General features: G+C 36.0%; 1 protein-coding gene across 1 annotated transcript; it reads left to right on the top strand.

Moving 5' to 3' along the window:
- Positions 1 to 328: 328 nt before the first annotated feature.
- Positions 329 to 13827, top strand: LOC140777183 (uncharacterized). The gene is made up of 14 exons (XM_073121122.1): positions 329 to 584; positions 668 to 713; positions 794 to 994; positions 1085 to 1221; positions 1313 to 1462; positions 1950 to 2051; positions 3209 to 3373; positions 3491 to 3601; positions 5555 to 5652; positions 6004 to 6127; positions 9398 to 9487; positions 10938 to 10982; positions 12866 to 13186; positions 13407 to 13827. The coding sequence occupies exons 1-14, from the start codon at positions 528 to 530 to the stop codon at positions 13452 to 13454; spliced, it is 1695 nt and encodes a 564-aa protein (XP_072977223.1). The 5' UTR covers positions 329 to 527; the 3' UTR covers positions 13455 to 13827.
- The last annotated feature ends 623 nt before the right edge of the window (positions 13828 to 14450 follow it).

Raw genomic sequence — 14450 nt, 5'->3', positions numbered from 1 at the left:
GTAAAAGTGTAACATACGCGGTATTAAGTGGCAAATGCGAGATAATTTTTATAATTCCATTTTCACCGCATCAGAATATAATAGGATGTAAAGTAAGTAGGCAGAATTACTTCTTAAAAAAGAAAAAAAAAATGCACACGCGGATAGGATCCTATCAGAGAGATCGAGAGTTTAAATTATTGTGAGGAGGAATTACGGATTGTTCAACCTTATAAATTGAAGTTTATTTTTGAATGGATTGTTTAGGGGAGGTAGTCGGACAAAAATAGACACATGCTTACATGCTGTTCGACGTAATAATCCATGTTTAATCACTTTAAATAGAAACCCAGCTGCATTTATTTATGCGTATCCATTACCATTTGACGGTGGAAACCACCAAATTTGCTCCCGCTCTGCTCTCCCACGGTTTCCTTCTCCTCTCCTTCGCGTCGCTTCTAACCAAGAGGCTCTGTATTTAGCTTCGAGTACTCGCTTAATACTCAAAACCTCTTTCCTCTCCCTCTCTTTATCTCTTCCTATCTCCAATGGCGGCGATAGGAAGAGCTTTTCTTCCCTTCTTCTCCACCTCCAGTCGAATCCTCGTGAGCACGAACCCCCCTTTTCCCCATCTCTCCGTTCTCCTTCCGGTTGCATTCTTTGATCCGTTTCTTCGTCAATCTTGTAGGATTCTTCATTCCTGGCGAGCACTTGTCGCGCGAGGCTGTTGAGAGGTTTGTTCTCCTCTCGCCTTGCTATGCTCTTAAGTTGTTTGAAGAAATGTCCTAAAGAACTGTGGGTTTTTTGGAGTTAGGGCTTGGATCCGGGGAGGTCCGTCGTGGATTCAGCGGAACTGTGGTGCCGGAGCTGAGAACGGACGGTGGATCATGTGATACGGATGTATCGAATGCTCAGGATGAGATTGAGAGGATTAGGATGGAGTTCGAGGAATTGAAGAGGAGCTTCGTAAACTTCCCGGTGGCACTCAAGGACATGCCTAAGATGAGCCCCGAAGGTATATTACATTTCTCTCTCATGGTATTAGGACAAAAGAATTATTGTTGGATCTTGCACACAAGAATTATTGTTTCTGTTGAGAATTCAGGTATCTATGTTAATAGAAATGTTAGACTGGACGACGTACAAGTGTATGGTTTTGATTATGACTACACATTGGCCCACTACTCTGAGAACGTACCGTTTCTGATCTATGATCTTGCAAAGAATCACCTTGTTAACGAGGTTACTTGCTCTTCTGAGTTCTTTGGTCCAGTTTTAAGTTCAGTTGTTGTAGCTTTTGATTTGTTTCTGCCTGTGAATTTGGGTGCTTCAGCTGAAATATCCCGAGAGCTGCTTGCAGTTTGAGTATGACCCTACATTCCCCATCAGAGGTCTGTACTATGACAAGCTGAGAGGATGCCTTCTGAAGCTTGATTTCTTTGGCTCCATAGAACTAGATGGTTGCTATTTTGGACGTCAAAAGGTGACAAGTTTGCTATTTATTTAAAGGGAATTATTTCTTGTAGCAAGTCTTTGTTATGTTTGTGAGTTGTTGGAATTTGAAAGGCTTGTGCAGTTACAGAGAATAATGACCTGTGCATATTTCTATAATTTAAGCACAAAATTCAGTTCCATAGAGGAAAACTAGAAAGTTATATCTCTATTGCTAAAAACTAACCAAGTGAAATTATGATTTTACTGCTGACATCTCATCAACTAGAATTTATTTATTGTTTAAGTATTTGGTATAAGCATATAATTATTCAATATTATTTATCTTATACCATGGTTGATATTGATACTTGATTATTTGTGTGAATATTGAAAATCTTGTATCTTTATGTAGTTCTAACTTTGGTTTTGACATAGATGTGTTGTCAGTTTTTTTGACAAGGTGGCCAACTTCCTGAGTAGATTAAATTTTGTTTGATTGATACTAGCTTCTCATGATAGTATTTGTTGTCAAGCAGCTTAGCTTGGATAAAATAAAAGAAATCTATGGCACTCGACATATTGGCCGAGATCAAGCACGTGGACTAGTTGGTCTGATGGATTTCTTTTGCTTTAGCGAGGTAAATGATACCTTATAGCACCTTCTTTCTCCCTTCTTTTTCCTAGGTCATCATCATTTTATTGTTTTTGACTTTTTTCCGTCTCTATTCACACCTCAACTTAGTAAAATTGCTGGGCTTCTTTCCAACTCGAAGCCTGGGGAAAGAACATCATATGGAGATTACTTAGTAAAATCGATATGTTCTCATCTATTAAAGGCTATCTACTTTGCAGCCATATCTTGTAATTTATAAGTAACACTGGCTTTCTTTTTTTAAAGCATTTACATAATTGTTCAGAACTTTGAAATTACTTTTGCTGTCACCTAGTTGATCACTTTGAGCACTAACTTTGCATTGACATTGTTAGTGCAATTAGAAGCATGCTAAATTGCTACAAGCTAGCAGTTGTTGTTGTCCTTTACTATGGGTGCTTTGAACCTCCATTACTTAAATATTTAAGTCTGCATGATGCATTTGGTAGTACCTTATAGGTTTCTTTTATAAAATGTCATTATTGTACCTTTTATTTTGTTCTTTTGTATACATCGTTGCATTGTTCTTCCACTAATTAATATTGTACCTTATGGCAGACTCCTGAATAATTTGCAAGATAATACTGCGTTATTATCACAATAGCAGACATGGGCTAAAACTCATGTTATCTGCAGAACAAAGGGTACTTTGATCTTTGTACTGTGCTTGTTTTATGTATAATTTATTTGTTTTAAGAGCCATGCATTCTGTTTATGCATAATGTATCCTTTAAAAGAGAAGTTGACTCTTTCTGTCTCTTAAATATTTCACTCTTTAATCTACACATTAACACACATAGCACAACCTACACACCTTATTACAGTAATGTTGACTTCATTTGTGGGCAAAATGGGCTCCAGTCCATGTTTGCAAATGTGATTTTAAAGTGGAATTATTGTGCAATTTTTTCGAAACTTCTTGATCAGTTTACAGAAGGGGAGCTTTTCTTCCTTAAATAGAAACAGAAACATTTTAGAATCAAGGGAGGAGGGAGGGGGATGCTCCCTCAGTTGAGTGAATGTGGCTCCACTGTTGGTTACTGGTTGTTATCGTGCATCTTCAATTATTTCAGAAAAATACTATAACTAGATGATGCAATTTTCAAACTATAATCTACTTATCTAAATAATCTGTCTGTGTAGGCATGCCTTATTGCTGATATCATCCAGCACTTTGTAGATGCTAAGCTGGATTTTGATGCTTCCTATGTGTATGAAGATGTAAACCATGCAATTCAGCATGTCCATAGAAGTGGCTTACTTCATAGAAAAATTCTTTCTGATCCTCAGAAGTACCTTGTGAAAAATGTAAGTGACACAAGACTTTAACTTCTCCTGTTCTTGAGTGATTATGATATTTGACCTGTAAGAACACTAACATATGTGCATGATCATGCTGATGTCTTTTATATGTGTTACTTGCAGAGACAAATGTTACGTTTCTTACAGTTGCTAAAGGAGAAAGGAAAGAAGCTCTTCTTGCTGACTAACTCACCTTATTACTTTGTGGATGGTGGAATGCAATTCATGTTAGAGGTGCTTTCTTGTTTTGCATCAATCCATATACACTGTTTGCATGTTTCAGCAGATAAGATTATCTACTAGACAAAATGGTCTGCGGCTATTCTACCTTTTGAATAGTATACAAAAATGACCATATGCTTTGGCTTCCGGTTGCTATCTTGATTGAACAGTACTTTTTTGTGCTTAACATTTATGTTTGGCAAGTTTCAAGTTGTGGTTTCTTTCTTTTTTCTCTTTAAAGAATAAAAAATCTGCAATGCATGATCTAGTAAGAGTTGGTCTTCTATATAATTTTTGTCCTTTAGGACTATCACTACTGGGCCATGACTCATCATCTTTCCTTAAAGTGAATGTGATGGATGAATATATGAGAAGCACTAGAATCTGATTATAGATTTATACTGATCAGCATGATACAGTGACATTATAAAAGAAGTAGTACAGTTTTAGCTTCTTTTTTCCTCTTTCCATACTGCATGATCTAGTAAGCTTTTTATGCCATAACACTGTCACGAATTGGTTGTGTCTCATATGCAGTCTTGGTTAAAGTGATTGTGACAGATAACTTATACATAAACACAAGACGATTATCATAGTGATTTACATGTTCTCTGAAATGGTATTTTGTAGGAATGGGGATCATGTTCCGTAAGTCAGCTACTTAGTCTCACAAGGAAGAGATGCTTCGTGTTAGGGGATGCAAATGGTGTTTTGGAAGTTTTTAAGTTTAGAAAGTTAATTCAAATCAGGGAAAGAAGGTTAAAACTTGGTTACTTCTTTGAAATTGTCAACAGATGAACAGTCCTGGAAAGAGTTAGTTATTTGACCGTTGTAAGGACATTGCTGTAGGTTTCATTGATACATCTCAAATAGTTAGTCCTCTCTTCTTGTTGCTTCTTTTCTTTTTAAGTTTTCTAGGTAATATTGCTTTATGAACCCAAGAATAGACCTGGTCCATTATTTGTCATCATATAGATCGTGCAACATCTTCGTGATCAAACATGTTAATTTCATTCCTTTCAGTAGTCTGGGAGATACTCACCTATTAGTTGTTCACTCTTTAGAATAAATTGAAGCACTGCAGGCTACAATGCTTCTCTAGTATTTAATCTTGCAGCATATGGCCATTAATATATCTTTATTCTTTATATTAATGGCAGTCTGTGGTATTAAGGTTGTAATATTATATGTTATGTGTGAGCTTCAAATGATGAGGATTTAGAACATAGCATATGGTCTAACAAAAGAGGGAAACAAGTTGCAAAGGTAACTCCAACTTTTTCTTCTGAAAATTCCAATATATAGTGGCTATTTTCTAGTCTGTGGTATTAAGGTTTTATGCTGTTACTGAGAAGTTGATAAATGCTGTCCTAAAAAGGATCAATGCACTGGATTGTCTCCTATATATGATTCCTCCCAACGTGCGGGAATTGCCATTTCTTAAGCTAAGTTATTAGTTTCGTTCATGATCACCTTTTCAATATGTAAAGTTGTAAACATGTTCAGTATGGCCTAGACTTTTGGCCAATCATGTCTTAGTAAGATGTCCGGTTCTCCACAATGGTGTCCGTAGTTGTTCTAGTCAAGACTTGACATTAAACGACTGCTTTCTATCAATTTAGTCAAGTATTAAACAGTTCTAGTAAATGCTTCTAGCTGCTTTGCTACTTGGATTATGATTTGATGGAGTCTCTCTTATCCTAGTAAAGCCATGAATATCTTAATATCAGCATAGAATCTTAATACCTTCAAAAGGATGATTTGTGAGCAGATGGCTGTAGGCTGTATAGTTCCCTCAGTAACAACATTTGTTAATTGTTCAGAAATTATAATCTCACTTGACTAGGTTGAAAGAAAATCATTGTTATTTAACGATGTCTTGGTTCATGTTCAAGAGTGTTTGTGGTGATATTTTCTTCAATTATATAGTTTTTATTTATTTTGTCCCATAATTTTCTTGAATAGGAGGACAGTGGTGTCGGAAGATCCTGGAGAGAGCTTTTTGACGTTGTGATTGCTCAAGCTAACAAACCAAACTTCTATACTTCAGAGCATCCATTTAGGTTGTCTTTTAAGCTCCTTTTATTGTTCATTTCCAGTCATCCATTTAGCTTGTGGCTTATCTGTTATTGCCTAATACTCTAATTGGCTTGCATAATCTACGTATTAAAAAATGCAACTAAGGGAATAAATATTCTTTTCACTTTGAGTTCCATATTTCAATCTTTCTACAGTTATGTTGGCGTGATGGTCATCTGTCTATTGATACATGATACTAAAATTTTCTCCAACCTTTCTGCTGTTTCAGATTTTTCATCTGGTGACTACTAGTAGGACGAAGCACTAGATTTCATTTATATCTTCTATAGGAATTGTTTTTCTCAATATTAATTGTCCTGGCTGAATTCTTATAGGTGGTATGACATTGAGAAGGATACCTTGGCTTTTTCTGCAGTTGATAGGCTTCTCCCAGATCAAGTGTACTACCACGGCTGCCTCAAATCATTTCTACAGATTACAAAGTGGAAAGGCCCTCAGGTTGGGCATATACAAAATGTGATTTTATTATAAAATTGTTTCCTTTAAGTTTTGATCAAGTCTTCATATCCAAGCCTATTATGAGATTACAGATTATGCTTCTATTCAATTATTGTTTAGATTTCATGCTTATTGTCATGACACAAAATATGAATCATGACCGGCTATATATCCTAGTAGGCTTGGGATACACGAAACTTTAACAAATTATCCATAATATATTTAAATTTAAAATTTATTTAATAACTCATACTCAAAAACCTTCAAAGACATAAATATCCAAATTATACAATCATGTCTACCAAATATTACTAAATCATCATTTAACTTTAATTTGCAACTAAAAACTACTACTATAACTGAAGATATAAATGCCCAAAATCCTAAGTGGAGCTAGAATTTCGGTGCTTATGATCATTTTTCATGTTGACCAGCATTTAAAATATGAAAAAAAGTTTAATGAGCTAACAACTTTAGCTCAGTGAGTGAATCTACTCAAAAGTTAAGGAAATCATATTTTATTCAATATGAAATTTTAACCAAAGCTCAATACTTAGTAACAAGAGCCAACATGCTCATAATATGGATAATAAACACAAGTTATGATAGTACGATTAATAAGCTAATAGCGTGCTCAATTTCATTCTGCAAGTTTTCTTAATATATAATATTGCCACTCAGTTTAGGACTGTGTTTGTGGATTCATACCAACTAGAAATTATCTTGAGATGGCTCTCGAATCTTTCCTTCATAATTGATCCGGTTCTGATCTGGAAACCAACGAGTCGATCGAGAAACTCACAGCCACCTCCTCCTTGTTCCTTCATAATTTTCAGTTCTTACATTTTATGCCATTAAGATGTATTTTCTCTCGTGCTAATCTTTGCTATTAAGGTGAACACTAATTCATGAACCAGAATTGTCATTTTGCGCCTTTACCTAGTCGATTCCCATGCTAGGGTAGCTTCGAAGGGCTTTTCTCTTAGGTTGCACAAACCAAAATTGCAATCAAGGTAAATAACTCTGTTCACTGACTAGCCTAATGGCTTATGCCAAGTTCTTCTCTTCTGTGGTCTTGCTTTGATTAGGAATTTGGTACCAATTTTTATAGGGTCAGTGTTTCATTGACAACTAAACGTGGAGGAAGACAGACAAATTGCAATATTCACAGTAGACAGCTGGACTTTGATATCAGAATGTCTAGCTAAGATCCTTACACAAGAACCTTTTAAAACTTAGAAATTTTGGAGGCAGTCAAGAAAAATATGGCAGGAAAAATGTCTGTAGAGGGTTCAATTATCTCATCTAGAAATCTGAAGTAATTATAAGTTTTAACCTTTGTGGGATTTCTTAGATCCTACATTGACTTTAATTTTGATACACTCCTCCCTGCTTTTCCAAGGTTTTGAATTTTCATCCAGTAGTTATGCGTGCTAAACTTGCATTTTTGCAGATGTTTGATTCTAATCTTTTTCTGTTTGAAATATTGTGGGAGTTGATTTGTTTTACTGTCAATTGATTATTTGCTATTTCACTTGTGAACCTTAGCTTTTCACTTGTTAGGAGCTTTTTCAAATTGGTGAGTCCTAAAGAAAGGTGCATGTCAATATAAAACTTTTATTCCTGTTTTTATGTATGTTGATAAGTAGTTACAATATTTTGACAATATTGTAATGAGAAAAAATGAAACCTGTTGGCAGAACATCTATCAATTTGTCTAGAATTAGATCATGTACCTATTTTATGGTTGGTTTATCGAGACATTTGAAGCCCAGTCTTGCTGTTCGATATTAGGTCTAGGGGTTTAAACGAGCCGAGCTTGAGCGAGCTAGGGCCAGCTTGGCTCTGGTTGGCTCTTCTCCAACTCGATGACGCTCAAGTTTGGCTTGATAGCTCGATGGGAGAGCAAAGAAGGCAAATGGGAAAGGAAGAGGCCGTCAGAGAGGTTCTTCTCTCCGGCTTGACCATCGGAGAGGTTCTTCTCGAATGAGGTAATCAGATCTCAAAATAAATAGCTAAGACCACTAACTTGGGGAACTCGAGCAAGTTGATTGAACTCTCTAGGATGGATCTCCTCCATGGGGACATCTTGACCTTCGGTCAGCTTCACGTATGAACTTGCCGCACCATCCGCCATTGTCTCGAGAAGGGCTAATCTTTGGGTCAGAATTGACATTCAGATTTGGAGGTGAAAGGAGGAGAAGAGGAAGGGACCAGAGAAGAGGGCTTGTCTTCATTTCAGTGGAGGTGTCGGTGAGATGGGGTGGAGCCATTCCGATGTCGATGGACCGGGGGCTTGAGTTTGTGCTAATTGGCTTTGACGGCGAATGAGGAAGAGGTGTGGCGGCGCTGAAATCCTAATGGGAGACTATATAGGGGGGATGAGGGAGAGGGGTTAAGGTATGGGTAATAGGGATGATGCCATCAGAATTGGTGAAAAGGTGAGGTTGCTTTCACCCGTTATATATATATAATATTGAGCCTAATCGAACCGAGGCTCATTTAGAGCTTGAGTTGAGCTCTTAATGGGCCGAGCTTGTGATCTTCATGAGCCCACGGGCTTTTTTGACAGGCCTGATTAGGACACAGTGCACACTAATGAGCACAAGCATAGAGAGAGCTTGAGTTTAACAGTGTGAGAAAATGATTGACACTTTTTCCTGCTATGCTTTCTTTTGAAGATCAAAATGATTAATTAAATAAGGCTATTTTTGGATGGAGTACCTATATTTTAGTTATCCTCATGTGAGTTGTGACATACTTGTAAATCGACTCCTTTCCAAGTATATTTGTAATAAGAACGATGCCTCATTATTTTACAAGGAATGTTCTCAATATATTTTTCCTTTGACTTAAATGTCCTTCCATCTCCTTTTTCTCACTTTAAGAAAAAAAATCAGTTGAAGTATTTAGTCAGAAGAATAATACACCAAGTATTAGTACAAACATATCTGAAGCGGTTATTTTGCATATTTATCTGAAAAGGGAAACTTCTTGCAAATATATAATACAGAAGAGGCATTCTGCAATAAGACTCATATGTAGGTGTGATACAATAAAGGCCCCCCAAATATAAATGCCTAACGGTAAACACTTTATCATATATCTTTACAAGTCAAAAAGAGCATATTGGGAAATACCACCCGAGGATATGTTTGTACTCAAGTACGTAACAGTCTGGCATGCATGATACTCATTAAGTCTGGAGTTTGCATCTACCTTTTTGTTAACTTCTATCCTCACATCCAGTTAATATTTTTTCTCTGTTAGGTAATGTATTTTGGCGATCATTTACTTAGCGACTTAAGAGGACCTTCAAAAGCTGGTTGGCGAACAGCAGCTATTATTCATGAACTTGAGGTATGTACTACACATTATTTACATTTTTCTGACCTGTTTACCAGAGATTTCGTCATACATGTACAGACATATATATCTGGCATAAGAATGTGTTAAGATTCATTCATCAGTCAATTTTTGTTTATCCTTACGGTGAACTTGGTGCTTGCAATTCTGAATTACTTGGCTAGATTTACTAGTTTCCATAGTCTGATTCGAAGTTAAAATGATTGGTTTTGGTGTCTGTCCTGGTCTGGGACTTTAGTTGTTCAGTCTTGCAGTTTTGATGGTCTTGAATCTCGATAGTCATTAACCTGGTTTAGACATTTTTACAAAGTCAAGAAAAAGGAAGAAGAACTGACATTGGCATTAAGTTAAAAAGTAACTTGGAAAGCATAAAACTTGCACAATTTTTGAGATAGAACTACTACTTCTAACTTTTATGACCTTTTTTGGTGCTTTAAATTGCTGATTTATTGGCTGATGCCTTTTAACAATTAATAAGTTAACAATCACGTGTTTCATTTTGTTATTCATATTGAATCCACCTCTGCGCAATGACGTCAAAAAGCAAAGCGATGCAAGGGTCAAGGAATGCAAATTCCTCTTGCTATTTCAGTGCTATAGCTATTGTACCACTCTATTGTTTAATATGATGTTAACTATGAGATCTTGATTGCATAGTCTGGATTAACTTTTAAAATGTAGATCTTCATAATACTGTTAGTCATGAGCAATGGCATATGCCTGGTGACAATCTCCTGCACCTCCTTTTATACTCGATGTTATTAAAGGGCGCTTGTCTTCCTGCCCCTAGTTTTGGCAGTTTTGAAGGAACTTCTTCAGTTTCAACTGTAACCCTACAGGATCAGTCTGACAAATCAGTCCAGATCGATGAAATCGATCAATCTGCTAAATTTGTAAATATGGATTCCTAACAAGTGCAGTGCTTTTAGGTACACCACCCGGGTACCTATCTTAATTGATAGATTTTAGAAGTGGGGATGCACATTTAGTGGTACATAGCTTGATATATAGGAATTTAGCATCTCAGACCTACATATTATTTCTACTAGTATGACATGCCTCACCCCCTCTGAAAGTGTGAATTACAAAGAGAATGGGGGAATAAGATTTAGAATTTGGGAAGAACAGGATATAGTTGATCTCCTACTGAACATGCATTATGTTGTGAAGCGCAAAGCGATTTACCTGGTATATGGTTGTAACAAGCATTGAGTTTTGAAAGAGGAAGCATTTTTATGATTCAGCACGAAGTCTTTGGCATCTAAGGGATGGAACAGGTGATGAAGAATGGTGATACTGTCAGAAAATTATTTCTGTGACATATTGCTCTAGGGGTTACAACTGTGAAAAGACCTCTTCTAAGATTTTTTAATAATACACAATTGACTGTTGTCATTTTCATCAAATGGTTTTCATTTTCTGGTGTTTTTCTTTGTTTCTGCAGAATGAAATACAGATCCAGAATGATGAGAGTTACCGGTTTCAACAGGTGAAATTTTGATCATTACGTTTGCTATTTCTTATTCCATACTCCGGAATTTCTGGTTTGAGATTGCACGTCAGTTTGGTTCATCGACTTATACTTGTGGTTGATAAATAACTTTGGGATTTTCAAATATTGCGGTAGCATTTCTTTCCTTTCTCTAATTAATTCTAATTTGTGTAATCTAATGAGTTATTGGGGTCTTGGAGGGTTATTCTCAATTTTAGAAGATTACAATATAAAATAACTACTTTAGCTAATCGACTTTGTAAAACCTTCTTGCTCTAGCTTAATAGCTTTTATAAAATATTTGTCTCGTGCTTCTGATATTTATCTTTTTCTTGCTTTATTCAAATATCTCTGCATAATGGCATCCTTCTATCAATCAGCATTATAGCCCTTTGGTCCCTTACATATAGGGATGTGTCAGTGTCTGGAAATGCAGCCATGAGGGGAAAGAGGAGGTTGTAAAATGGTGATATTCATGAGAGCTTGCAATTCAACATGTGACCTCTTCTATTGATGCCATGGGGATTGAGGGGTCTGAAAGGTTTGAAGAGATAGATGCAGAAATGTGAGGCCGCGTCCTTTAATTTATGATGATAAAACTATCTTTGCATCACCATGTCTGTGTTCCTCTTTGCCTCTGCCATTGTTGTCTGCCTGATTTATCTTCTCAGTCTTCTTATGCCTCTGATTATCCATCACATTTGTCCTCTGCTCCCTCAATCATTTCTCAGCTGGCATCCCATTTCTTATCTTTCTCTCTCTGAAGGTGCGTCTTCATCCTCCCTCCCCTTCTAAAGTTGCTACCCATGCCAGACTAGTAATTTATCCTCCATCTGTGCCCTATATTCTGCAAAAGAGTTTTGTGGATGCTCGTTTAAGTTACAAAATGTCATAGACAAAATGCAAGGAAATCATGAAGTTCTCTGAACTACTCATTCATATTGTCTGGATGAAAATTTTGCTACTATATCAAGAAAAGGGATGTGCTTTTAGGCAAAATAAATATTCGATGAAAAGTTAGATTCCCGGTGGTATATGCAGGGCATCTTAGATATAGTCACAACTCAGAATGACCTGTGTTATTTGTGAGTGATATTTGTTCCGACAGTTTTTTTATGTATGAGTACCTTGTCTAGGTAATCAATTTGGAGTGTGCAGTAATTTCTGTGTTGGACGTTGATAGCATGAATGAACTCTCAGATTTCTTCCTCTTCTCAACCTTATTTGAGTCTCCAAATGTGAGTCCTATTCATGCAGTAGAAGCATGTGGCTTTAGGTTATGGTTCCATTATATAAGGGAAGTTCTTTGACAATATGGCGTCCCCTAAGAGGAATTGCACAAAAGATAATTGACCTATTTTTTCATTGCTTTTATAGATATTGACTGCACTTTTCTTGAGTGCACTACCAGAATTTGAGCCTTAAATCTTATGCTTCTCTTTCAAAATGATTTCTAGAATTTGAGCCTTCTTATCGCTTTTGTATCTTGATTTATCATTGTTGCATTGTGATATAGGTTAGAGTATGATAGTGTGTGATGGCAGGCTCTTCTTCCAGATATTTGATGTCACTGAGCAGAACCTTATCATTTTGAAATAATTTTTAGTTTCCTTAAGACCTTCAAGGCTCCAATTTATTTCAGTTTCTCTGACAAGTTGTCGGAATGTTGTACTGCATTTAAGTTTTAACCAAATATATTTTTTGAACTGATTTTTTCTAGTTAATGTCAGTAATAAATCTACTAGAAAACTGAAGTTGGATAAAACAGAAGCATGTATTTGTCACTTTGATGAATCTCTTCTACATTTTTAATATCCACATGCATTTCAAGGCCACCAGAATCTTCACTTCTGATATCTTACCTGTTTCCTGGTTTGCAGGCGAAATTTCATATAATACAAGAATTACTTGGGAAACTTCATGCCACAGTGGTTAGTGCTGAGAGAGGACAAGCATACCAAGCACTCGTAGATGAACTAAATATGGAACGGCGAGATTGCCGCAGCATGATGCGGAAAATGTTTAACAGCTCTTTTGGTGCAACATTCCTCACAGACACCGGTCAGGAATCAGCATTTGCTTACCATATTCATCAATATGCAGATGTCTATACCAGCAAACCTGAGAATTTCATGTTATATCCTCTCGAGGCATGGCTTCATGCGCCTTTCGATATAAAGATCATGCCACATCATTTGAAGGTAATCTTTCTTAGTGCAGATATATTTCCCTTCTCTCATTGTTATATTATGTCTATATAACTGATCTTTTTTAAAGGCAAATGATTTTGTTGTGCGGATTATTATGTGAACTCCAGAGTTATCATGATTTAAGCTTATCTTTTCATTTTTCTTTCGATTAGCATGACTTGCGGAATGTTTTGCCAACTAACACTTGTAATTTGACCCTCATGTGATATAGGTTCCAGCAAGTTTGCTTAAGCCTAGCTCTTTCCACGATTCTTCTTGAAGAAAAGTCAGTCGCCTGGGATTTATCAACTGGGAAAATGGTTGTGCGGTTATTCTGGTAGGTTAAATTACAGTAATCATCATCGGGTGCCTTCATCAACTAGACTAGGCAAATGCAGTTCTTTCCGTTCCTTCTATTCACAGAAGAGGCGGTAGTGGATAACTGGGCATTTGGCGATCCGATTCTTGTGTAGGTTCTGATCAAACATTTTCTACTGCGTATGTGGACAAGCTGTTTCTTTTCAAAAGGCAGCTGCTGATTTGTTCCAATTGTATATATTCTATTCAGGATTTTTATGGGAACTACTTTTACGGGCTTAATGTTGAATAAGCATAAGCTTATTCCAGAATAGTCTATACTAATATAGTAATCAAACAACAATTTATATATTCACTAGCTCACTAATACCGACTTTTCTATTCTTTCATCTGATAATTTATATATATCAACAAAATTTAATTTAAATTTAAATTAAATTTACTCTTGAAAGGATATCATTTTAATCAATTATAATTTAAATTATTCTCACTAACTCCTCTATCATCTCCTTATTTACTAAATATTATTTTTTCACATCAAATGTAATTGTTATGTTATATACTTTACAATAAAACATCATAATAACTCAGATCAGTATATTAGTTTTCTTATGTAAGTTTAACAAATTAGCATAACTAAACTGGTTTAAAAGTTAATCTGCAACCAATTACCACCATAATGTTTTGGTCTACATAAGTTTACCAGGTTAATAAAGTTTATTTATTTCATTAAGCTTCATTACATTGTTAAATTCGGTACGCTACTACCTACCTGAAGGGGCCTCAAGACTACTGATCTTTTTTATGATTACTGCAGGAATTACTTTATCATAGCCACGGGTTGCAGATTGTTTACAAGTTTCCCATGTTTATCAAAGGTTCACAAGCAACTGCTTTTATCCAACCCAAGTTCCATCGCTGACATTTTGCCGACCCTATTTACTTAATATTTTTTTCA

This window comes from Typha angustifolia, chromosome 15 (genome assembly GCF_048772165.1).
Source record: "Typha angustifolia cultivar Huaian chromosome 15, ASM4877216v1, whole genome shotgun sequence".
NCBI lineage: Eukaryota > Viridiplantae > Streptophyta > Magnoliopsida > Poales > Typhaceae > Typha > Typha angustifolia.
This window is presented reverse-complemented; position numbering and strand designations above follow the sequence as displayed.

Coding starts and splice junctions, on each gene's coding strand:
- LOC140777183 (XM_073121122.1), top strand. CDS start 528: ATGGCGGCGATAGGAAGAGCTTTTCTTCCCTTCTTCTCCACCTCCAGT. Junction 5,653..6,003: donor ACTTCAGAGCATCCATTTAG/GTTGTCTTTTAA, acceptor GAATTCTTATAG/GTGGTATGACATTGAGAAGG. Junction 13,187..13,406: donor TCATGCCACATCATTTGAAG/GTAATCTTTCTT, acceptor CATGTGATATAG/GTTCCAGCAAGTTTGCTTAA.